Raw genomic sequence first — 22,562 nt, forward strand, 5'->3', positions numbered from 1 at the left:
AACTCTGGGTTTTCGAAGGACCTGTAACCTAGCCCCGGAGTGTCGTACTTCCAGGTTCACCCGCAGGCAGCCTAGTCTCTTGGGTCTATCAAAATAAACTTCAACGACATCACCATATAGAAACTATCTACATTCACGTCTCAAACAAGGTCTCATTGTCAAACCGTCTATTTATAAAAGGCGTGTCTAAAGACCATCGTTATGTTGCAGCAACGCCCATCATCTCGTGATTCTCTGAAGAATAGGCAAATCGAAACCCTCCATTCGCGTGCCGAACTGCGCCAGTCGTCGCGGTACTCTGCAAGTTGTCCCTATCGATTGCCTCATGTGGGAGATACAAAACTACGCTTTGAAGATCAAGTCAGCCATGACTACCCTTCAGAATCAGTTCAAAAGTTCGCTTCAGACAGCCAACAACAACGTGACCATCACTCAGGAAACTTACCTTCCGGCCCTCGCCCTCATCATCCACTACTTCAACGCCGGCAACACCCCCTCTGAGCTCGCTCAAATCAGGACCCAGGCCCAAACTTGGTGCAAGTCCTACTTCAAAACCGACACGCCGCCATGCCACGCCCCGCCGGAGCTCGTTGCCGCCCACCCTCACCTCTTCGACCTCGGCATCCCCTCCTGGCAGCGCCTCCAACACCGCGCCGCTTTCGCCCAAGAGACGGACGCGGACGGCGACCAAACGCTCCCGTTTCCGGACTGTCTTGAGCCCACGCTCCTGGAGGACTATGAGATATATGAAATGGTCAACAGGCTGCACAACGAGCAGGCGGTACACGGGCAACAGGCTGACGACTACGGGAGATGGAGGGTGCCCGTCACGGCGGCGGACGTGGGGTACACGCCCCTGGTTTTCTACATCCCCGACATCATGGTCCACCTGGCGAGGCTTGCGCCGGGGGACGGCATGGACAAAGCCGTTCTGGAGAGGCGGTTGCGGGACGTGGATGTGCAGATGGGCGGGGTGGAGAACGGCGACGGGCTCGACGAGGACGGGGACGACTCGTCGGTAATGGCGATTGATACGGATGTCGGGAATGGGGAGGATGTGGTGATGACGCGGTGGGTGCTATGACTCGCGGGGAGGGCGGGCAGGTTCCTGCCTGGAGGGGTGGTTGCGCGGTTGCATGCCGCGGTGAGAATGGGGTTTTGGTGGATAGGAGCGCTGCTGGCTGGATGGGTGCCTTGGAGGTGGCTGTTCTGAACGGGGGCGGTCGAGAAAAGGACGTTGTGATGTGCAACCTGTGGTGCTGCGGTGCGTCAGAATATAATGGCTCGGTCGGACAAAAAGAACGGGTGTGGGTGGGATGTGTGTAGGATGTGTGTATCTACAAGTCAAGGCAGATTGGCATACGTATAGCTTGCTGGTGGTCATGGGTAATTCAAACCATCCTTTATTCAAGAGCACTTGCTTGCTTGCTTGCTTGCTTGCTGCCCTTGCTAGTTAAGAAGAAGAGGCCAAGGGAAAAAAAAAAAGCTAAACAGGACCATGAAAGGAAAAAAAAAAAAAAAAAACAAAAGGGGGGGGAGGGGGGGGAGAGAGAGAGAGAGAGAGAGAGCCACTCCCAAACACCAGCGCTTGCTTCCTTTCGTGTCCTTCATCCGTGCCGACCTGTTGGCCATGTACGCGTCATCTTTCCCGCCTAGACATTCTCCCTCGCCCCCAGGGGCATCCGGACGGTTTGCTCGTTCCGGAAGCGGTGCAGATCCCCGTCAATGAGCTTCCTCAGGTTCCCCATGTCTTGCAGGTACCGGTGCATCTCGTCCTGCAAGTCGTCGTCGCCGCCTGCGGTCACGTCCGAGTCGTACTCTCCATCGTAGTAATGGGCATCGTCTTCGTCGCCGCCGTCGTCGTCTGAGACGTCTTGTCCCATCTTGTCCCTGCCGGCCTCGCCTGCCGGCTGCGGCTTGATGGTGACGGGAGGAATCGGGTTCTTGAGGCTTTCAATGGCCAGCTTGAGATGCAGCTTCAGGGCCTCGTTCTCCGTCTGCAGCTTCTTGATCTTGCTCTCGGCCACCATGCTGCGTTCCTCCATCATGCGCTGCATGGCGGTGACGCGGTTCTGATACTCCTCCAGTTTCTCCTCGGCTTCCTTGGCATTCTTTTCGCGCTGCCGCGAGTCGGAGACGGACAGCTGCAGCGCGCGGATCTCTTCCGCCATGGCGGCAATCTGTGCGTCACGCTCGGCGGTCGAGATGTGGTCCTGGTTGACGACGGCGCGAGTGCGGATACGCTTGGCCTGGTCGGCGTATCGCAGCGTGGACAGGGTTTCATCGTAATCCGACGGCGCAATGCAGGCAATCATGGCCGTTTTGCTGTTCCCGCCCAGCGAATCCTTGAGAAGCCACGTCAGGATCGAGTCTCGGTACGGCACCACGTCCTTTCTCTTGCCCGACCGCAACGCTTTGGGGTCCGCCAAGGCTGCAATCACACGGCCCAGCGTGGTCAGTGACTTGTTGATGTTGCTGCCCTCTCGAAGTCGTGCGCCGGTGGCCTCGGTTGACTTTGCCCTCTCGCTGCCTGCCAAGTCCACCAGCCTGATGCGGGAGCTGCGTTCCGTCGTCTCGTCCGTCTCCATGTCGTGATGAATCTGCTTCAGCATGATGGTGAAGACGGCGTGGCTTCGACTGCTCGTGTCATTCATCTTGGTGCTTGCCGTGGTGCGGGACTCGTCCCCGTTCTTCATGTAGCGCAGGATCTCGTTGATGTTGCGGACAGGAACCTCGGTCAGATCCTTGACGTAGGGTCCCTCGGTGGGCGACTCGCGGATTTTGAGGTAGTTGGGAGGAGCATTGGGTGTGACGGGTACGAGAAGGTCGCGGACGTGTTCGTTGTACACTTCAAAATACGACACTCTGACATTGTAGGCAATGTTTGAGTTTTCGTTGTGGGCGGCGTTGATGCGCTCGAACAAATCCTGGCAAGTCCGGGGAATGAGGCCGGGTTGGTCCGGCGTCCCCATCATTGTATAACTCTTGCCGGAACCGGTCTGGCCGTAGGCGAAGATGCAGGTGTGATAGCCCTCGAAGTTGTGATCGAGGAACTCTTCCCCCAAGCTGTTGTACACGTCTTCCTGGTGGGCGTAGTGGGCGTCGTGGATGTTGTGACTCCAGAAGGAGTTGTCGAACGTGAACGTTTTGTCTTCTATAATCTTGCGAGACTTTGGTATGGAACTGTCGACGGCGTCCTGACCGGGAGCTTGCAACGTGGTGAGCTGCGTGATGGGGTCCATGCGGATGAGACACCGCGTTTTTCGATCGAGCTCTAGATGAGACGTGTGTGTGAGCGTTGTGTGAGCGTTGTGTGAGCGTTGCGTGAGTGAGTGTGTGCAAATATGCGCTATCCATTAGAGTGTCTTTGCCCTACCCCGTTTTAAAAATGCCCTCACGCGGACAACGACCCTGACATTTGCGGCTCCGTCCATTCTGGAGAGCAGAGGCAGACTACCATCTCGGGATCGAAGCGAGGGAGTTGAAGCAGACGAACGAACTTGGCGGTTTTGGGGCGTTGCAGTGGGTGGCATCAATCTCGCATCGAGAGCCATGGTATGCAGCGTCTGATGGATGAGCAAGATGTCGTGATGAAGTCGTTGGCGGAGAAGACACTACATTATCCGGGCCGCGGACGGAATTTCTTTTCTTCTGCTTCTCCTCTTGTCTGTCAGTCTTTCCTTTCTTTCTTTCTTTCTTTCTTCCTTTCTTCCTTTCTTCCTTTCTATTTTTTTTTTCTCTCTTTCTTTCTTTCTTTCCTTTCTTTTTTAAAAAAAGAAAGTAATCGGGGGAAGAGAATGACATGGGATGATATGGCTTGTGGAGTCAACCATGGCTAGGTAGGAGGTAGCTAGCAAGAACGGAAGGCATCTGGGGTGCAACGTCCTTTTTCGACGGGGGGTTGTTTACTAGTGTCACTCTGTTGCCAGGGTCAACAGCGGGGAGGGAAGGAGCTCCAGCGGCAGCCGGTGGTGGGTTGCATCCGCGAGTGGGGCTGGGGCCACAGCCACAGTAGGCTTAGGAGGCAGGAGCATCCCGTCACCAGCCAGCAGGTGCAGCCAAGCCAGCAGGAGCAGCAGGAGCAGCAGGAGCAGCAGCGGCAGCAGCAGCAGCAGCGGCAGCAGCAGCAGCCACTTGCGCGCATCGTGCCCCGTACACAGTACGGCGTAACGTACAGCACTGTTGAAACGAACCAGCCTCGCGCGCGATTCACGACCAGAGAAGAGAGAGAGAGAGAGAGAGAGAGAGAGAGGCCCCGGGGCCAACAGTTGCCCGCGCGTTCTGGCGTGGCGTGGCGTCGCGTCTGGTCTGTTTGCGCCAATCAATCAGCCCGTAGCCAAGTCGAGTCGTTGAATGACGGATGCTTCTTTTTTCTTTTCCCGTCGCATGCGCCCAACGTCGCTCCTTGATCCATCCATGGGTCCGGTCCGTCCATCCATTTCCATCCAGCTCTTGGCTCGTGTTGATGTTTCGTTTCGTTTCGTTTCGTCTTTCTTTGCTTTGCGGCGCCCATTCCAATTTCCTCTTGGTGTTTCCGCTCGACCGGATCCAAGCAAACAGGGAGAGAAAGGGGAAAAGAAAAAAAAAAAAAAAAAAGAGAGAGAGAAGAGGAGAGAGAGAGAGAGAGAGAGAGAGAGAGAAATCACCGTCCGTCTCTAGCCTGCACCTGCGCCTGCGCCTATGCCTTATGCCTGTGCCTGGCCTGGCCTGGCCTGTCTTCCTTTTCGTCCGTCCCCTTTCCTTTCCTTTCCCCCCGCCCCCCGAGAAAGAGCAGGTTCTGGTTGTTTTCCCGGACCCTGTTGCCCAAACGGATCGAGTGCCACAAGGTGTGATTTGGTACATTCGGGCAACTAACGTACTGCCTGGCATATAAACCCGCCTTCCCCTGCCACCCGCATTTTTTTTCCCTTTTTTTTTTTTTTCCCCTTTAATCATCCCAACTTGCCTCCTCCCCCCCCTCCCTCCTCTCTGCCACCACGGAAAAAAAAAGGAGACCAAAGAAGATAACAAAAAGGACCACACAAACCGTTATTTTGTCGCAACGCGCGACCAAAGCATACCCCAAGCCAGAAAAAAAAAATCCACATTTTTTTTCCTTTTTTTTTTTTTTTTTTTTTTTTTTTTTTTTTCTTTTTCTTGCATCCTTTCCCGCACCACACAATGGCGAAGGAATACGCCAGTCCTGCCCCTGCAGACGGAGAGCCTCGCAAAAGAGGTCGCCCTCGCACTCTGGAGGGACGCGTCGCCAAAGCGCCCTACGTTCCCACTGGCCGGCCACGCGGCAGACCCAGGACGGCGACTCCCAAGACTCCCAGCGGTAGACCACGCGGTCGTCCCAAGGGCAGCTTCAAGAAAACTGAGGAGGGCAAGACGCCAGCCAAGGCGCAGAGCACAGGCACAGGCGCAGGCGCAGGCACAGGCACCGGCACCGGCACGGCCACAACCACGGCCACGGGCACAAGAACAGGCAAACGCGGCAGGCCGCGCAAATCGGATGCTGCCTCTCCTTCTGCCTCTGCAAAGGCTGAAACTCCCGTCACCAAGACCAAGAATGGAAGGGGCCGGCCCAGAAAAGTCGTCACGCCCCTTGAGCCAGTTGCCGCTGCTGATGATTCCGATGAGGTCGACGAAGACGCACACTACGCCGAGGTGGTCGGGGACGCTGAAGACGCCGAAGGCGAGGAAGACGAGGACATCAGTGGTGAGTAGTCACGCACTGCCTCTCAACGCCGCATCAGTCTGCCCTTATCATTCGTGTCTCAAACTCCCTTGGGAACCACTAGGAGCACCGACATCAGCCCCAGATGAGATGACCGGTCAGTCGCCGTGGCTCTCAAAACTGACTGGATACTTTGGTTGATGCAAAAAGCCCCGCGGGGAACCCCTCCTGATGATGATGATGATGATGACGATGGACGATTGATTAAGGCGTGCCGCTTTGGATCCGGATCCGAGCTTGGCAGATGGTGAATCCGATGCCCGTCTTTACCCCGTGCGGCATGTCGGGACGTTTCTTTTATTTTCCCATGGTAACTTTGCTTCGCTCGGGAAACATGGCTTTTTTTTCGGGTTTCCTTCGTTTACAAGTTGGGAGTTGGGACGGCAGTGCCTTTGATATGTGTATACTATGGTGGAATCTCGATAATCCATTTTCTTGCCCATCACTCATGATGATGCAATGGCATGTCCGCGTCTGTATCTGTGTCTGTGCCCATATCACGTCACCTGCAGCAATGCTTCAATGCCCCAACGCCTTGCCTTGCCTTGCCTTGCCTTGCCTTGCCTTGAACTCGTCTTGGGGCTCTACTCTGCCCTCCAGCTCACAAACTCGCCTTCCAAATGCTCCTTCAGCCTCGCAAACGCGTTGCCAAACCCCTTGCCGCACCGCCAGCACCTCAGCTCGCTCCGCAGGTAGCCTCCCCCCCGGGGGTCCAGCCTCGCGTCGCCCTCGCGCAGCGGGAAATCCATCAGGTCCACAAAGAACGGCGTCGTAAACGAGTTGTAGTGCTTCCTGTGCCGCACGCACCCCGAGCGCATGTCCCTCGACAGCACATGCACGTGCAGGTGGCTCATGCTCGGCACCGCGTGCACCCCGCAGATGACCTCGGCGGCCCAGTCCCTCCCCGGCGGCAGCGGCAGCGGCAGCAGCGGCAGCCCCTGCGCGGGCGGCGGCTCCTCCTCGACGCCGTCCAGGACCGCCTGCCGCTGCCTTTCGGAGCGGCTGTACCGGCCCAGCCGGCGCTGCAGCTCCGCCGCCACGAGGGCCCTCAGCCGCGCCGTCTCGGCCTGCACCGCGGCCAGGAAGGCCGCGTCGCGGAAGGCCTCGAACGGGTGGAGCAGGTTGTGGGCGGCGGAGCGGGGGAGCAGGAGCGCGTGGACCGTCGCCTTGGGGTACTTGTCGTGGATGGCGACGAAGTCGTCGTTGCGGTAGATGACGGTCGAGGACGAGGACGAGGACGAGGACGGCGACGAGGACGACGGGTCGGCGGTGTAGGCGCCCAGGGCGAGGCGGCCGTGGAATCGGGGCGGAGGGGCGCGCGAGGGCTGCTGGACGGAGGCCATGAGGACCGAGACTGTTTTTCTTGGTCGTTGCGTGAGACGGGGGTTGTTGATGTTGTTGCTGTGGTTGCGGTTGTGGTTGCGGTTGTGGTTGTGGTTTGTGGTAGCGGTGTCGGGGGGTGTTTTGCTTACAGGCGTTGCGAGGGGAGGGAGGCGCGGTGCCGCTGGGGGTTTGGTCCCGGGTGATGATGGCCTGGTCGGGGGGCGAGTCCATTTGCAGGCGGTGGGTGATGGCGGGTTGTGGGAATCGATGGATGGATGGAAGGTGGAAGGTGGAAGGATGGATGGATGGGTGGTGGGTGGTGGGTGGTAGGATGGGTAAGAGGTCGAGGTCGAGGTGAGCTCGGGTTGGGCCAACTTTAGTCGGTTGACGACAGAGCAGCGTTCCCCACCCGGGCCGAACGTCGAGGGCAGCGCATTCTCGGTCGCACAACGCTTCGCTTGGCTCGGCCGCGTTTCTTGGAGCCAGCCAGCTGTGCCGGGGGAAGAGAGGGCCTTTTGAAGAAGCAATGGACGACTTGGTTGACACGGGCAGCAACCGCGTGCCCGCCCGCCATCGCTGGCATGGCTAGCTGCTGCCTCGCGCCGCCGTCACGCATCGAGGCCGTTCAGCTCTATCAGCTTGATCACCATTTCAATCACGCCGCCGCCGCCGCCGCCGTTGTCGCCGCCGCCGCCGACGTCCTGCCCCGGACTCTCCACCTTTTGCGCAATCAAGTCGTCCACCATGCCCCTCAGCCGGGCCACCAGCACGCCGATGCGCGCCCACCCCCGGAGCCTCAGCCATCCGTCCACGAGCAGCCCGCGGCCCAGCGTGTCCAGCTCAATCGGGCCCGAGAAGAGCAGCAGCGTAAAGACGTTGAACGCTGCGCGAGGAGTTTTTTTTTTTTTTTTTTTTTTTTTTTTTTTTTTTTTTTTAGAAACTGCGGTGGCCGGTTGCTGCCAAAGTAGCATCGGGGAGGGGAAGATAGGGGGGGGGGGGGAAGAGGGTGAGAAAAACATAAACTTACGTGTCAGATCCCGGATGAAAACCTTGCTGGTGGCCATGATGCTAAAGTACGACATGTAGGCCGCGTTGTCCGCGCATCCCTTGCTGTCAAACACGGTGCTGCTCGGGTGCACAAACACCCGGCCGTTCTCCTGGGTAAAGTACTTGATGGCTTTGGCCTCCGGGTCGAGCGCCATCGCGCCAGACATGGAGCTTGCGTACTTCTTGTCCGGGTACTGGATCCTGGCGACTTGCGGCGTGAAGGCTGCGGCAATGAGCGCTCGGAGAAGCCGCGCGTTGCGACGCCGGTGCCCGCCGCCGGTGCCGCCGCCGCCGCCGAGAGCGCCGAGAGCGCCAAGCTGCTCGGGGGCTTCTGACGCCATGCCCGTCTCCTTCAGCGCCTCGTAGTACTGCGACCTCGTGTTGGAAATGTCCGACAAGGTCTGGTAAGACAGAAAGTTTGCGTCGCAGAACGAGCGCACCTGTCGCTGAGCAACATGGCCGTCTCTCGTCATGCCGTGCCATTCCTGGAACGCGTCCAGGTCTGTAATCAGATCCCCGTCGCCGCTGGAGAAGCGCATGCGGGCCTGGCGCGACTCCTCCCGCCTGTCCTGCGGCGAGATAAACGGGCTCCGCGTGCTCAGGATGGCCGCCATGGTTACGCAATCGTCCAGGCAGCCCAGGATGGCTCCGAACACCATCAGCTTGGCGCACCGCAGATCGGCCGGGAGCGTAGCCAGCTGCTGGCCCATGGCCGTGAGCTCGTCCCCGTCCAAGGCGCCCATGCGCCCCAGCAGCTTCATGGCTCCTTCGATGGCCTGCGCTTCCGGCGGCGTGGGTGATCGCCCCAGGAACCCGGCCACGTCTCGCATTCCCATGGCCCGGACGGACAGGCACAGCTGTTCCAGAGGCACTCTCCTGATCTCCGGCTCGGGCCGTTCGGCCATTTGCTGCTGCTCCAGCTTCTGCGTGTACAGCTTGAAGCATTTCCCCTCTTGGACACGGCCGGCTCGCCCGCGACGCTGTTTGCAGGCAGCCCGAGAGGCCCACGCCTCCTCCAGCTTCCTCATGCTGCTCTGCGGGTCGAGGCTCGTCTCCTTGACTTTGCCGCTGTCGATGACGACGACAATGTCGTCGATGGTGATGGACGTTTCCGCGACGTTGGTGGCCACCACCACCTTGCGCTTCCCAGTAGGCGGACCTGAAAAGACCCTCTTCTGCTCTCGGGTTTCCAGCGAGGCATGCAGAGGCAGCACGTGCAAGCAATGGATGGACCGCAGCTGGTTGCAGGCGTGGTTGATCTCGCCAACCCCCGGCAGGAATATGAGTATGCCGCCGCACTTCTTCTCGTAGGATAGTTCGTAGTCTATCGCCTTGACCGCCTCCACAATCAGGTTGTAGTTGATGCGGTGTCCCAGTTTCTGGATAATCTTGCCCATCGCCTCGTCCGTGGTGAATCCAGCCTCGGGTTTTCCGGCATCGAAGCCAGTCATGCGGATGACGTCGTCGAGGTAGTACTCCTCCACTGGGAACGTCCTCCCCGCAATCTCGACAGCGCCTACGCTCAGTCCTTCGGCAGCAAAGTAGTCCATGAAAGCGGCAGCGTCCAGCGTGGCTGACATGAGCATCAGCTTGAGCGCATTCTTCTTCTTCATCTTCATCACTTCCCGGAGCAAGGTGAGCAGGAAGTCGGTGTCGAGGCTGCGCTCATGGACCTCGTCAATGATGACGTGGCTGACATCGGCCAGAGAAGCAACCACATCTTCCACCCGGCCCCCCGAAGTTTGGAGGCGTCTCAGCAAAACACCAGTCGTGACAAACGTGATTCTCGTGTCCTTGGACTGTCGAGACTCGCCGCGAATGACGTATCCAACCTCTCCCCCCACCTTGGAGCATCTTTCTTCCGCCACACGGTCCGCCAGCCCGAGCGCCGAGATGCGGCGAGGCTGCGTCACAATCATGTTCGCGCAACCCCCCAAGCCCTTGGCGTAGAGATCGTCTAGAATAAATTGCACAGACTGCGTTGACTTGCCGGAACCGGTCTCGCCGCTGATAATGGTAACCTGGTTCCGGTCGACTGTTTCCACGATTCGTTGCCGCATCTGCCAAGCAGGGAGTTTCTGCCGTTTCGAGACCATGTCCTTCCACCGCGGGCTTTCTTGACGCTGAAGCCACTCTTCTTTACTCTTGGTGTCCGGCAGCCAATGGACCACCGCTCGAGGTTTGTGGCATCTTTTGCCTCTGCTCTGTCGCTGCTCTCTGGGTCTTGCATCTGAGGCGGCTGAGGAAACGGCTGAGATGTCTACCAGGTTCCCGGGGTTTTCAATCACTCTATTGATGTTTTGCTGAATCCAATCCGTGACGAGGTAAATCTTCATCGGCTCCTCTTGCAGAGACTCCTCCATGTAAGCAAGCGCTTGTCTCACGATGCTGAGTTTGATGTAGGAAGGCAGCTTCGCGGTTATGGCAATGATCAGGTGCTTCGGATAGCTCGATGGTCTCCTGACCTGCAGGAATGTCTCAACCTGGCTCCCTTTGCCGCTCATTGCATCCTTGACTGCTTCCAGCTTGATCGTAATCACGTCACCAGACTCTTGACGAAAGCCTTCGCCATACATGGCTTCCAAGCTGGTGACCTCGTCCTTCCACTGTTCGTCCGGAGATCCCAAGTCTAGAAAGTCGTCGGAAGCCGTCGTTTCTGCGACATTGGAAGAGAGGAGGAGGCGCTGCAACGCCTCGGCTGCTTTGCTCTCGTCGCCATCGTTTTCATCCAGAACGCGCGCACAAAGCTCGACGGAGTATCCCGTTTCCGAAAGAGACTTGATGATGCCTTCCCTCTTCAGGTCCGTCGACCCGATCGAGACCCCGGCAGAGTAGCTCTCGGGCATAGCCCAGCGAGGGAGGTCATCTTCTGGAACATGGATCAAGAGCCACTCGAGGGTCTCCTCACGGTCCTTGCAGTGCTCTACGGCTTCTGCGATGTGGCTTTTCCTGAACCCCAATCTGCCGAGGTCCGCAACAATCGCCTCCTTCAGGCTTCGTTGCATCCGTACTCTGTGCGGGTTCCACGATACTCTCTTCCGCAGCAGCGCCTCCAGCTGCGCTCTAGTTTCACGCCCCATTTCAACTTTTGGCGCTGTTTCCCATCCCCTCATGGGGTCAAAGGAGGATTTCCCGTCTCCGGCCGAGTTGCTCATCAGGACCAAGCCCGCAGCACCGGGCATCTCCTTGGCCTTGGCCTTGGCTTGCTCGAGCTCCTTTCGCTTCTTCTCGGCGGCAGCTTTGGCTTCTTGCCTTTCTTGGAGAGCCTTGAACGGATCCGCATCGTACATCCAGCCTTTCCCGTCCTTTACATCCTGCGTTTTCAGGGCCTGGAAGTCCCTCCAGAGAGATTTGTGGTCTGGGGGAAGCACAGTGTGCTTGTTCTGCATGCTGCACACCCTGAAAAGGGCATAGGTCGCCGCAGCATGCTTGGCCTCTAGGGCCGTGTCGCGCAAAAGGAGGTGCTTATGGCTGGGCGGGATCTTGAAGGGATCCAACCTGGTGAGTTGCTGCGTCTTGACGTCCCTTGCACTCAGCGTGACCCAGACGGAAAACCCTTCTGGGGTTTTCCTGGTGTCATAGTCGGGCTTCTCCCACTTTTGCTTCTGGCAGTATTCGCTCAAAAGGTTGACTGGAAGCTTTCCGGTCCATGACGAGCCCCCGATGAGTTGCTTGACCGTGGGTCTCGGTGGTGCTGCCGCTGGTAGTTCAGCCGCTGACGGTTCGGCTTTCTGTCCCTTTTTGGCCTTTGCGCCTTCTTTGCACGCCTGAGCAGAAGAAGCCTGGGCCGGCTTTTCAGCCTTGGCCTTGCCCTTTTTCACCATCCCAGGAGCCATGGATTCGTCCCTTGCGGTTGTTGTCGCAAGGTCATGCTGAGAACTGGGGTACGTACGGACGGACTGCTGGACTCTGGAGCAAGGGGATTTTGTCAAAGGGTCTGGTCTGGTCTGGGTGGATTTCACTCCGCGACAAGGGACTGTGCGTCCTGTGGTTCGTACTGTATAGTCGCGTGGCGACAGGCCGCGCGACCTTACAGTACGTACAAGTTACAAGTTACCAGACGGGCTTACTGAGTCAGCCACATCGTCCCCTTGCAGTTCAGATGCACAACCCAAACCGAGACTCCAAGACTCCAAAAGACTCCCCAAGACTCCCTCTCTGCTTTCGGAAACAGGCCCAAGCAGCAAATGTCCCCAACCGAAAAGATTGCCAGAGCTGCAAAAATACGTCATTTGATTTTCATTTGTTCGCTACGTCGGTCGGCGTTGCTGCCGACAGAGACACATAACCACTTGGTCATGACATCGGCGCCATTGCGACGTGGTTTCCCACCAGATGGTTTTCCCTCGAAAAAGCGAATGCACTAACATTAGCTTTCTTTACGCTATACACACCCAGAGCGTTTGCATGGCAATGCCATCGTAGTAATTCATGGCACGCCCTCGCCGCTCGCATGACGAGACCGTTTCTGAACCGCCTTCTCCGACTCATGATCAGCCCGCGCAGCCCGCCCGCAACTGGCTCCATCCCGGGCACCCCATGGGTCAAAAAAAGATCCAATCATTTTTCCCCGGGTCATCTTTAAGCGTGCATCATCCATTCGTCTATCTCGCAGGCTGGAGCTTTCAAGCTACCATAGGGCCTGCATAGTAGTATCCTGCGACTACTTCACCTTGCTCTCCCACATACGCAAATCTTCATGCCAGATAAAAAGGACAGGTGGGTGTTATGGGACGATAGGGGGAAAAATTGGGGTCTTGGGGGAGGGGGAAAGGGAAGCGTTTCTGCCCCAGACTTGGGCCGCATGTTTTGGGGCAGACGTGTAGGTGAAAGAGGGGAGTACCCGACTTCGTGAGTACTGTACTTCGAGAAACGACCTTTTGTGCCGGCATTTCCCTCTACATTAAATGGTGAACAATCTGGGACCGGTTTTACATGTCCATGGAGTCGCCTCCGTTGGCAAAGTTGAAACCACTCGACTGAGGGGCGCCGTTGGTGCCAAATCCAAAGGTACCGTTAGGCCCAGCAGGTTGGGCCATGCCCTCGTCTGCGTTCTCCTCATCATCAGAGAAGTACTTCTCAATAATGTTGTAAGCCTTCATGTAGATGTCCTCGTTGGCGTTGTTCTGGCAGTCGTGAATCTTCTCCATGCCATCGCACTCTTCAATGAAGAGAGCGAATCGGTTGATTGCCTCGGCACCCTCACCAGCCGCCTGCTTGTCAAGATCGCCAATCTTGAGAATGTTCTCAAGACCGTCGAGGGCGACTTGGATGATCTTATTGTCAGGGCAAGTCAAGAGGTCGCAGAGAGGCTTGATACAGCCCTGAGCCACAAGATAGCGGATTTGCTCGGGCTTCTGCAAAGCACCGGAAGTAGCGTTGCTAATTGCCCAACAAGCTTCCTTTCGAGTCTTGAGGTCGCCGTTCTGTAGGAGGTGGATCAGAGGAGGAATGATGTTGGCATCAATCACAGCCTGGATCTGAGACGTGTTGCCAGCGGTGATGTTGGAGATAGTCCAGCAGGCTTCCTTGCGGATTCCGTCCTTGGTGGAGCTTAACAGAGACAAGAGGCAAGGAAGAGCGCCACAGTTGATGATGACTTGGGTTTGAACGTCGTCGCCGGTAACAATATTGCCGACCGATCGAAGGGCAGGGGTCTGGACTGAGGTGGAGGCGTGCATTAGAAGCTCTACCAACCGGCGAGGGATGCCTGCCTCAATGACGGCCTGAATCTTGTCGTTGGAGCCGTCAGATAGATACGAGATGGCCCAGCAAGCGTCGATGAGAACCTCATCGTCCAGAGAGTAAACGAGCTTTGACAAGACCGGGAGCGCGGGAGCAATCTGGACAGTTTGTTAGCGTCCGGCTTTTATCTTGATACGCACTCGCATGCGATGCCGCCGACTACGTACAGTATTCCAATCAGGCTGAGGCATCTTGCCTCGGCAGAAATTGCTCAGAGTCCAGGTGGCATTGCGAAGCATGCTGAGCTTGCGGCTGTCACCGAGCAAATTGAGTAAGGGCTTGAGAGCACCGCAACTCAAGACGTAGTCACGGCACTGAGGGCTGTCGCCGGCAATATTGCCCAACGCCCAGACCGCTTGTTCTCTGACATCTGGCTCAGGACTTGCCAAGAGTTCGACAAAGATGGGGACGGCACCAGCCTCGATAACCACCTGCGTCTGGGTGGCGGAACCAGAAGCAATGTTGGTCAAGGCCCAAGCAGCCTCAAACTGCACCAAAGTATGACGAGACCGCAAGAATTCGACGAAGCGACTAACGACACCGGTCTTGATGACCTCTTCGATCGGGGGATTGCGTTCCTTGGACAACAGCTTACGGAACTTGGTAGTGGCTTGAATCTGCAAGTCAACTTGGTCTGAAAAGACTCCTTGAACCATTTGAGGGAGGTCCTCGTTCAACTAGCGCAAACCAAGTCAGCATCAGAAGACATAACCAACTCCTATGGTAGAAAAGCGACTTGAAGCAATAGGCCAACGAAATGAACGTTGCCGGGTTTAGCAGGGGTTAATTTGTAACCATCGACTTCTTCCAAAAACGCAAGCGCCGATGTGGGGTTCGACAAACACATGCAAGACCCCACATCAAACGACGAAGACAAACTCTTGGCCCAGCAGATGTGTCTGGACACTGCAAAGTATTGCCACCAGATGGCAGAAGCTATCGATAAATCACAGGTTTGCAAAAGAAGCAGCTGAGTCCTTACCTGAGATTCTGTAGGAGCGGTATCATCGTCGCTATCCGGAGCGGCACCGAGAGCGGCACCAGGTCTGTTCTCACCGGTTCCGATACCTCGACGTTTGGCAAGATTCTCTTCTCTTTTAGCCTTGCGGATCTCGACCTGCTGCTCTTCACGACGACGACGCAGTTCCTCAGGCTTAAAGGTGTTCTTCGCCTTGAACTGCGTTCGACGATGCTCTGGGATATATCGTTCCGCCATTGCGTTGTGGTTTGTATTTGGGGAGAGAAGACGGCAACACACGTAGTGCGGGGGTTGATGTTGTCAGAAAAGAACAATGCCCCAGAAATGATTCGTAGGGAGCCAAGAAGAAAAGTTTATGTGCCACACTGGGTTAGCGTCTCTCTGCAAATGGTGCGGCTATGATGCGGCACGAGACGGAGTCCTTGAAGAAGAATCGAAGAATGCTTCGTTTGATGGAGGGGGGATGGGGAGAGAAAGAGGTCGAAAAGAAGTGATTGTCTTTTTGCTGGACCCCGTTGCTAGAGAAGCCTGGGCCTGGGCCTGCAAACCCACCACCCTCCGCTTTCCTTTGGAGACCCTGGGGGGGTTCACTGGGCTTGTTGCCTCAGGCCACATAGGCCATAGGGCTCACGGGCAGCTCGCCAAACTAAAGCACCTCACTTTACGGCTGAAACGCTGCGCCATCCGAGGTACCGCTTGCTAGTGGGATGACTGATTTGGAAACCCGGATGGGCCTACCATTCGCTCCTTCCCCACTGCAAAGGCCCTCGCCTTCAGTTGCCATCACGTGTGACCGCGCCAACTCAGGTTGACGCGATCACAAGCTGACGCGAATATCATCGCTCTTTTTTTTTGCCTCTTTTTTTTTTTCCCCGCGCGCGTCGATGGACAGGAGCGGAGAACGTGCGGTGAAGCCAACCATGATGAGACGTGGTTAACCTACTCCGTCCAAGTCTTTGTCACAGAAGGGGGCATCCCCAAGTTGCATGGCAACTACACGTTCTGTTGCAAAACAGGGCTCACCGCCCGGCTTTGCAACTATTCGAAACCTTCTTGATGGTAGATTGCGCCAAGGATCCAGAATCAATGTTATGGGAATAGTGACGGACTTTCTTGCTCCAATTCCTACACGGGGCGAGGGTATGCCTGCTTTTGTTGTTTTTTTTCTTCTTTTTTTTTGTCGTCTATCCCGCTTGCTCATTCACTTACACAGAGATTCTTTGACAGACTGGAAATGCCAGATTCGGATGTATGATCAGTCTGTTGAGGATAATGCCCATGACTCAGTACTACTCAACATATTCTGGCCGAAGGATGAGATGCCCGATGTCAAATGCGGCGATCTAGTCATAGTATTTGGCGCCAAGGTCAGCACCCTTCCTTGGCATCAGCCTTATTTCTCAAACGCGACATTAACCAAGCGAACGTCTAGGTGCAATGCTACGAATCCGCGTTTTCGCTATGTACCAATAAGGTGACGGATGTCCTCATATACGACTCGACTAAAATCCCGAAACCAGGAAATGATGCCTCAAGAGCCTTGCGTCCATCGAATCGGAGCCGGATCGGTCGTCAGCCGAACAAAACTGAGAACGAGTTTGTCAGCATTCTGTACGGATCCATTAACAAGGAAAAAGTTCCGACGGAATCCGAATTTGAGATTATGAAGATGAACTCGAAAAATGTGAAGAAAAAGTTCTCCGAGCTGAAAGACGTTCGCGAGGGCATGTTCATCAATACAATCGCGGAGGTTGTCAAAGAACCCTACGACGCGGGCGACAAAGTGACATTGTGGGTCTCGGACTACACGGAGAATGATCAATTTTATCATCACAAATTCACGGGCGGCGCGTCTGTCGGAGGACAAAAGACCGATTCGCATGGGTACTCGAAGAAAGTCGGCAGTTGGCAACCAAAGTCGGAGTGGGCTGGGCCATTCGGGAAGCGAAGCCTGCAGATCACTTGCTTCGATCCACATGCTTCAGCGATCCGCGAACATAATTTCACCAAGGGAACATGGCTCTTTCTACGAAACTTGCAAGTCAAGCTGGGGCGCGACTTGAACAACTTGGAGGGATACCTGAGAGAAGACCGCGGCGTCCAGGGACAGAAGATTAACGTGTCGGAAGAGCACGCTGTGGATTCGGAAACCACCAAGACAGAGCTGAAGAATGCTTTGCGGCGAAAGCGCGACTATGAGAAGTTGCGGAAGGATCAGTTAAGGGCCATTACCGCGGCCGCCACCGCCGGCCTAAAGCGCCCAGGAGACACAGGCTTGGATGCTGGGCGGGCGAAAATGCCTAATTCAAAGGCAAAGAGGAATGCCAACCGAGCCGCCAAACAACAAGCATACAAGCAAAAGCGAGGGCAACAGAATGATGCCTCTTCTTCAGAAGACATGGTTCCGACTGGCGTACCAAAAGATTTGAACACACAAGGTGATTTTTTTTTTATATATACATATTTTTCCCCACAAGAGAAACACATCCATGCAGCAATGCGTTTCCATTGCCAGCGAGTCTAGAAACCCTAACATCAATAGTCAAATGTGAAAACGCCAACCAGCCGACAACTTCTATCACCGACATCCTGAAGCCAGTATTCCATGAAGCCACGATTGACGGCGACGAGGTCAAGATCCCTTTGCCATTTGTCAACGCCAACCATCGCACCCACGCCCGGGTCGTCGAGTTCATGCCTCGCAAACTGGAGGATTTTGCCCGCCCCAGGACGCAAGCCGCCGCAGAATACGCCGTCTTGTCAGACGCGGGAGAATCCGACTCGGACTCGTCGTGTGGATCGGAAAGCGAGCAAAAGGCCCTTCCAGCCGCGAAGAGCTGGGAATGGCGCTTTTCCCTGAAACTCGAGGATGCCAGCCCCGACGAGCAGCAGGCCAGGCCGTCTCTCTGGGTGGCTGTCGACAACCAATCCGCCCAGATGCTTCTCAACCTCGACGCATCCGACCTGCGAAACGACGACGAGAACCTCGGCCAGCTGCGGCAAAGGCTGTTCCTCCTCTGGGGCGACCTGGAGGAGTACCAGATCACGCTGGAGGACCAGGCACCGGTGGGCAGACGTCGGGGCGACGACCGACCCCCCGCGGACTCTGACGACGAGGGCGAAGCGCAAAGCAGGGCCAAGGCGGTGCGGCGGCAGCTGGGGGTCTCCAACCGTCCGTTTGCCTGCTGCATCCGCCAGTACGGCGTCAGAGTCAAGGAAGACGACGAGGGGCGCGCAGATGCCGGCGGCGGTGGACGCTGGCAGCGAATGTTTGGTCTATTCGGGACGAGGATATGCGCGCCGTGAGCCGCCGTGGCTGTAGTTGCATAGCAAGGTCATTCTCATGCCTGGCATTCCTTGCTCTGGTGCTTGTTCCTGTTCCTTTGCCACGTATGCAATGCCCCCTTGGCGAGAAGCCGATCCGAATACCATGTATAAAATGCATGCGTGTAATATACTGGACTCATCACAACGCCAGGGCCAATCCAGCCTCGAAGCCAGTCCCTACATACATCCCGCGAAGCCCAGCCCCAGCCCGGCTGTCCTGATTCTCGGGCTCGCAAGGTAAAAGAACGGGGAGGGATAAAGGCGGAATTCCTCGCTTAGGAAACACATCCTTGTATTGTTGGGAGTCCTACACATGACAGCAGAGACGTGGGATAACAACGCGCCATACCGCATCGCAAAGGGTCACAATTTCCGGTTCTTTTTGGGGGAAAAGATACGAAAAAGAAGAGAGAAAGATAAAGAGATGGGAAAAAAAAAAACCACGAAAAGAACCAAAAAGAAAAATAAAACAAAGAGAAAAGGGAAAAAGTAACGAAATAAAGAAAATAGAAGAAAGAAAGAAAGAACGAAAGATCAAAAAAAGAAAAGCCTTAATCGCCTAGACCATCATCATCATCGTCATCCTCGTTATTCAGCTCGACGGCGGCATCGTCTCCCTCGTCAACGGCCTCGTCCTCCAGCAGCTCTCGCCGCCGCAGGTCCTCCCGCGAGCCTTCCTCGGGCTCCGCGTCATCAAACACGCCGCCGCCGTCGTTTTCGTCGCCCGCGTTCGTCTCCGGGGCCGGCCTGTCCTTTGCCGGTTGCGGCGGCTTGCTGCTGGGGGCGGGCTTCTTGTGCCGCCTGGCCATTTTCTCCTCGTCCAGGTACGCCACCACCTCTTTGAAGTTGTTGCCGAGCTTGGTCTCGTTGCGCAGGATCCTGCGGCGCAGCTTGCTGGCCATGGGCCCGCGGTCGATGAGCTTGGCCGCGATGGCGAGGACGTACTTGGCCGCTAGTTCGCAAAAGGCCCGCTCGGCCTGGAGCTCGGTCGCGTAGCACTCCTCCTGCGACAGGCCGGCGTCGTCGTCGTCGTCGTCGTCGTCGTCGTCGGCGGCGAGGTCCTCGTCGTCCGACACGGGGTCCTCGTCCTCGGCGGGTTCGTTGAGCGTCTTGTCCCGCTTGGCCTTTTTGGCGTACTGCTTTTCCGCGCCGTCAAAGATGGCAATCAGCTCGGGCACGAGGCCGGGCTCAATGTCCTGCAGCAGGACCCGCAGCTTGTCGCCGCGGTCGGCCGCGGCTTCGGATGCCGGTCGGAAGTCCTTGATGCAGGGCCGCAGCGTGGCGAGGGTGAGGTGGAGGTCGCAGAGACTGCCGGTGGAGAAGAGCCGGAGCTGGTCAATGGCGGCGCGGGAGGAAAAGGTCTCAATCAGGTGCCGTCTGTACGACTGGCGCAGCACGGACAGCTCGTCCAGGTGCTGGTCGGACAGGCCTGTGCCCGCTGACAGGAGCTTGGCCAGGGCTCTCGTTTTCCACATAAAGTAGAACTGGCACGCCTTGATGGCAAAGGTGACCACCTCGTCTTCCAGGTCGTCAATCTCGTCTTCCTGAGGCTCGAACTTGCCGCGATGCACAATGTTGCTCAGGAGCTGGATGGCGGAGGAGCCGGCGTCTGACGGTTGCGACTGGGTTTCCAGGACGTCGACGCAATCCGATATACTCGCGAGCTTGCTAATCTTCATCAGGACAGTCGACAGCTCGCGCAGCGGCGCTTGGGGCAGATTGCCGCGGACAGCCAGCTCGCAGGACCGTTCAAAGTTGCGGAGCGAGTTGAGGGCATTCTCCCATAGCAGTGAGATCTTGCCGTCCGTCAACTCCTCCAGCTCTTCGTGCTGACGGGCGTGCAGGAGAGCTGCGGTGGCTTCGGACAAGACTCTCTTATCGTCGTGTCTGTTGAACTGGGTGGTGATTTCGTCAAGGAGCCTCTCCAACTTGCTAGTGTCTTGACGAAGTTGCTGAAACGTATCGAGGTTGAGAAACCTCTCGAGACGGAGTACAATTGCGGCCGTCTTTGGCTCGGCCCCAAACTTGCTCAGCAACCGCGGAATGGTGGTGGTCAGCTCGAGGGCGACTTCCTCTTGGGCCTCGGCTGCCTCGGATCGACCTAGTCGCCGTTTGCCCTTGTCGTGGTCGGCCGTCAGGGTCAGGCTGGATTTGACTGCGGAGCTGAGGATGTCGAGAAGGATGGATTCCTCTTCGGCAGTAGGGACAACGGCCTTCTTGAAGGCTGCCTCCGGGGATGTTTCCTTTGCTTTGGACGTTGAGTTTGACTTGGCGCTTGTGGTGTGGTCGTAGAGAAGGTAGCCGGCAATCATCTCCCAGGTGTTTACTTCCGGCACCTTTTCGTACAGTGCCTGCGCCGCGAGAGAGATTCTGGTGTCTGTTTTGGCACCGGTCAAGAGCTCCACGGTGGCGTCAAAGCCGGCTATGCCGTCGTGGTGTTGTTGTTGTTGCTGTTGTTGTTGATGATGATGTCCCTCCTCAATCTGAGCGTCGTAGATTGCCAGGGTCTCGGCGAGACACTTGATGTTGATCCATTCTCTCCGCGGAGTCTCGAAATCGTCGTCCTCAACGTCATCCAGCTCCTCCAGCACCTCGGATCCGCCAATCTCTTCCTTCTTTCCCTCGAGGACGTCGTTGACGCAGGCGACAAAGAAGCCGACGACGGCTTTGCGGATGCGCAGCTCCGTGTCAAAGATGAGCTTTCCAATCGCGTCGATTTCGTTTGGCTCGAGCATGGCGGCCGATCTCAGAGTGTCAATCACGGAGATGGCGGTGACGCGCACGGATATCTCCGAGTCGAGAGTGGCCATCTCGATCAGGCGCGGGCGGAATCTGTCTATGAAATGGCCGAGTTGCTGTGCGTCGCGCCGAAAGACCTTGAGCAGCTGCTTCAGCACCTCCTGCCGAGTGGACGCGTTGGTGTCGGACAGCATCCAGCCCAGATATCGCAGACAGCCTGGCTCCATGAAGACGGTCGGCAGACCCAGGATCCAGGTGCCGAGTGCGTCTACGCATTCGGTGCGAATCTTGGGATCTACATCGCGGTATCGGTGCACAAACACCGTGTCGAAAAAAGATTGGATGCCTTCGCTGCAGATCTTGCGATAGCCATTGGCGTCGTTCAAGGTCCGTTGCAGCTCCGCCGACTTGGCCTTGTTCTTGCCCCTCTTGGCTGCCTGAAGCTGCTGCTCGATGTTTGCTATTCTCCGATCGAGTATGCTCGCAACGCCTACCAGGCCGGTTTCGACGGCCAAGGCAATGGTCGTTGCCGTGTGGCGGAAAGGCCGCAAGGACGAGGATGACATGCTCGCCAGCCAAGCATGCAGGTTGTCCATCAGGTCGGTGTCCTTGTACATGACATCAGTTTCGTGCAGCAACTGGACCAGTGAGTGATAGAAGCCGATGAGCATATCGCGAAAGGACCTTGTGCTTTTTGCCTTGGATATCAACGGGTAGTCTGTGATTTGTTGCTGTTGCATTCTGGATTAGCAAAAAAAAGGTGATGAGTATTTTGCGGGGGCCCGGGAAGGGGGGGGAGGGAGAAGAGAAAAGAAAAGAAAAGAAAAGAAAAGCAAGAAACCACTTTTATACCTCTTGATAAACGTTTTGCAGGTCTACCAGCCTATTGGGGATATTCTCCGGGTCGCCAACATCATCGACAGTAACTTGCAAATCGCAGCCAGTAGATTGGAGGATACTGTTGATGAGATCTGCCAAGGCAGAAGGGCCATCAGCCTTGTGCCTTTCCAACCATTGCTGGGCGACGGAGTCTGAAGAGTCTCCGGATCCGAAAATATCGGCTGCGACAAGAGAAAGGAAAAAGAAAAAAAAAAAAAAAAAAAAGGTCAACGTCTAAGGTCTTCTTCTTCGTCCATCAGGCAGGGAGCCAGGTTAAGTTGTGCTAACGTACCAAACAGGCCGGAACCCTTCTCTCCAGCGTCGATTCTAACAGTCTTTTTCGGTCGGCTAGGGATGTGGGAGACCTGGTGAAGCCCAGCCGGCTGCGTGCCATTGATCTTGGGCTTCTTGTTGGAGGGCTTCTTGGCGCGGCTGGCGGGTTTTCGCGACCTCGGGGCGGGATGATCTTGATCGCTCGAGTTGTCGTCGCCACTGTCGTCGCCACTGTCGTCGCTGGCTGGCTCATCCGATGAGAGGCCGTTTTCGTCGTCGTTGGCTTCTTGCCCCCCTCTCTTGCGCTTCGAAGCTACGGTGGTGGTTGGTTCCGGCGCGTACTTGGCCGGCGCTTTGACGACGCGTCCCGAACGGCGGGTACGCGACGTCGCATCTGGCTCTGGAGTTTCGCTGGCGCCAACGTCCATGATTGTGTTTGTGTTTGCTCGGAGGAAAAGATGGGAAAGCCTTGCAGACGGCGCATTCGCGGGCTTGCCTTGCAGCAGTGCAGGTTGGCGATTCCTGAAGCCT

At 56.6% G+C, this 22,562-nt stretch overlaps 8 protein-coding genes across 8 annotated transcripts; 3 read left to right on the forward strand and 5 right to left on the reverse strand.

The window, feature by feature from the left end:
* Nucleotides 1–367: 367 nt before the first annotated feature.
* Nucleotides 368–1,084, forward strand: UV8b_03091 (uncharacterized protein; the record flags this gene model as incomplete). Its single annotated transcript, XM_043140589.1, has 1 exon — nt 368–1,084. The coding sequence occupies one exon, from the start codon at nt 368–370 to the stop codon at nt 1,082–1,084; it is 717 nt and encodes a 238-aa protein (XP_042996523.1).
* A 568-nt stretch (nt 1,085–1,652) lies between these two features.
* UV8b_03092 (uncharacterized protein) lies at nt 1,653–3,554 on the reverse strand (the record flags this gene model as incomplete). Its single annotated transcript, XM_043140590.1, has 2 exons — nt 1,653–3,274; nt 3,377–3,554. The coding sequence occupies 2 exons, from the start codon at nt 3,552–3,554 to the stop codon at nt 1,653–1,655; spliced, it is 1,800 nt and encodes a 599-aa protein (XP_042996524.1).
* A 1,606-nt stretch (nt 3,555–5,160) lies between these two features.
* On the forward strand, nt 5,161–5,860 carry UV8b_03093 (uncharacterized protein; the record flags this gene model as incomplete). Its single annotated transcript, XM_043140591.1, has 2 exons — nt 5,161–5,701; nt 5,784–5,860. 2 exons carry the CDS (start codon nt 5,161–5,163, stop codon nt 5,858–5,860), a joined length of 618 nt encoding a protein of 205 aa, XP_042996525.1.
* A 443-nt stretch (nt 5,861–6,303) lies between these two features.
* Nucleotides 6,304–7,273, reverse strand: UV8b_03094 (uncharacterized protein; the record flags this gene model as incomplete). The annotated part of the gene is made up of 2 exons (XM_043140592.1): nt 6,304–7,073; nt 7,192–7,273. 2 exons carry the CDS (start codon nt 7,271–7,273, stop codon nt 6,304–6,306), a joined length of 852 nt encoding a protein of 283 aa, XP_042996526.1.
* Nucleotides 7,274–7,650: 377 nt separating this feature from the next.
* UV8b_03095 (uncharacterized protein) lies at nt 7,651–11,925 on the reverse strand (the record flags this gene model as incomplete). The annotated part of the gene is made up of 2 exons (XM_043140593.1): nt 7,651–7,925; nt 8,070–11,925. 2 exons carry the CDS (start codon nt 11,923–11,925, stop codon nt 7,651–7,653), a joined length of 4,131 nt encoding a protein of 1,376 aa, XP_042996527.1.
* A 1,095-nt stretch (nt 11,926–13,020) lies between these two features.
* Nucleotides 13,021–15,050, reverse strand: UV8b_03096 (uncharacterized protein; the record flags this gene model as incomplete). The annotated part of the gene is made up of 3 exons (XM_043140594.1): nt 13,021–13,932; nt 14,002–14,511; nt 14,817–15,050. The coding sequence occupies 3 exons, from the start codon at nt 15,048–15,050 to the stop codon at nt 13,021–13,023; spliced, it is 1,656 nt and encodes a 551-aa protein (XP_042996528.1).
* A 1,082-nt stretch (nt 15,051–16,132) lies between these two features.
* On the forward strand, nt 16,133–18,119 carry UV8b_03097 (uncharacterized protein; the record flags this gene model as incomplete). The annotated part of the gene is made up of 3 exons (XM_043140595.1): nt 16,133–16,180; nt 16,246–17,251; nt 17,356–18,119. The coding sequence occupies 3 exons, from the start codon at nt 16,133–16,135 to the stop codon at nt 18,117–18,119; spliced, it is 1,818 nt and encodes a 605-aa protein (XP_042996529.1).
* Nucleotides 18,120–18,691: 572 nt separating this feature from the next.
* On the reverse strand, nt 18,692–22,459 carry UV8b_03098 (uncharacterized protein; the record flags this gene model as incomplete). The annotated part of the gene is made up of 3 exons (XM_043140596.1): nt 18,692–21,610; nt 21,732–21,940; nt 22,051–22,459. The coding sequence occupies 3 exons, from the start codon at nt 22,457–22,459 to the stop codon at nt 18,692–18,694; spliced, it is 3,537 nt and encodes a 1,178-aa protein (XP_042996530.1).
* Nucleotides 22,460–22,562: the final 103 nt, after the last annotated feature.

Source organism: Ustilaginoidea virens, chromosome 2 (genome assembly GCF_000687475.1).
Source record: "Ustilaginoidea virens chromosome 2, complete sequence".
Taxonomy (NCBI): domain Eukaryota; kingdom Fungi; phylum Ascomycota; class Sordariomycetes; order Hypocreales; family Clavicipitaceae; genus Ustilaginoidea; species Ustilaginoidea virens.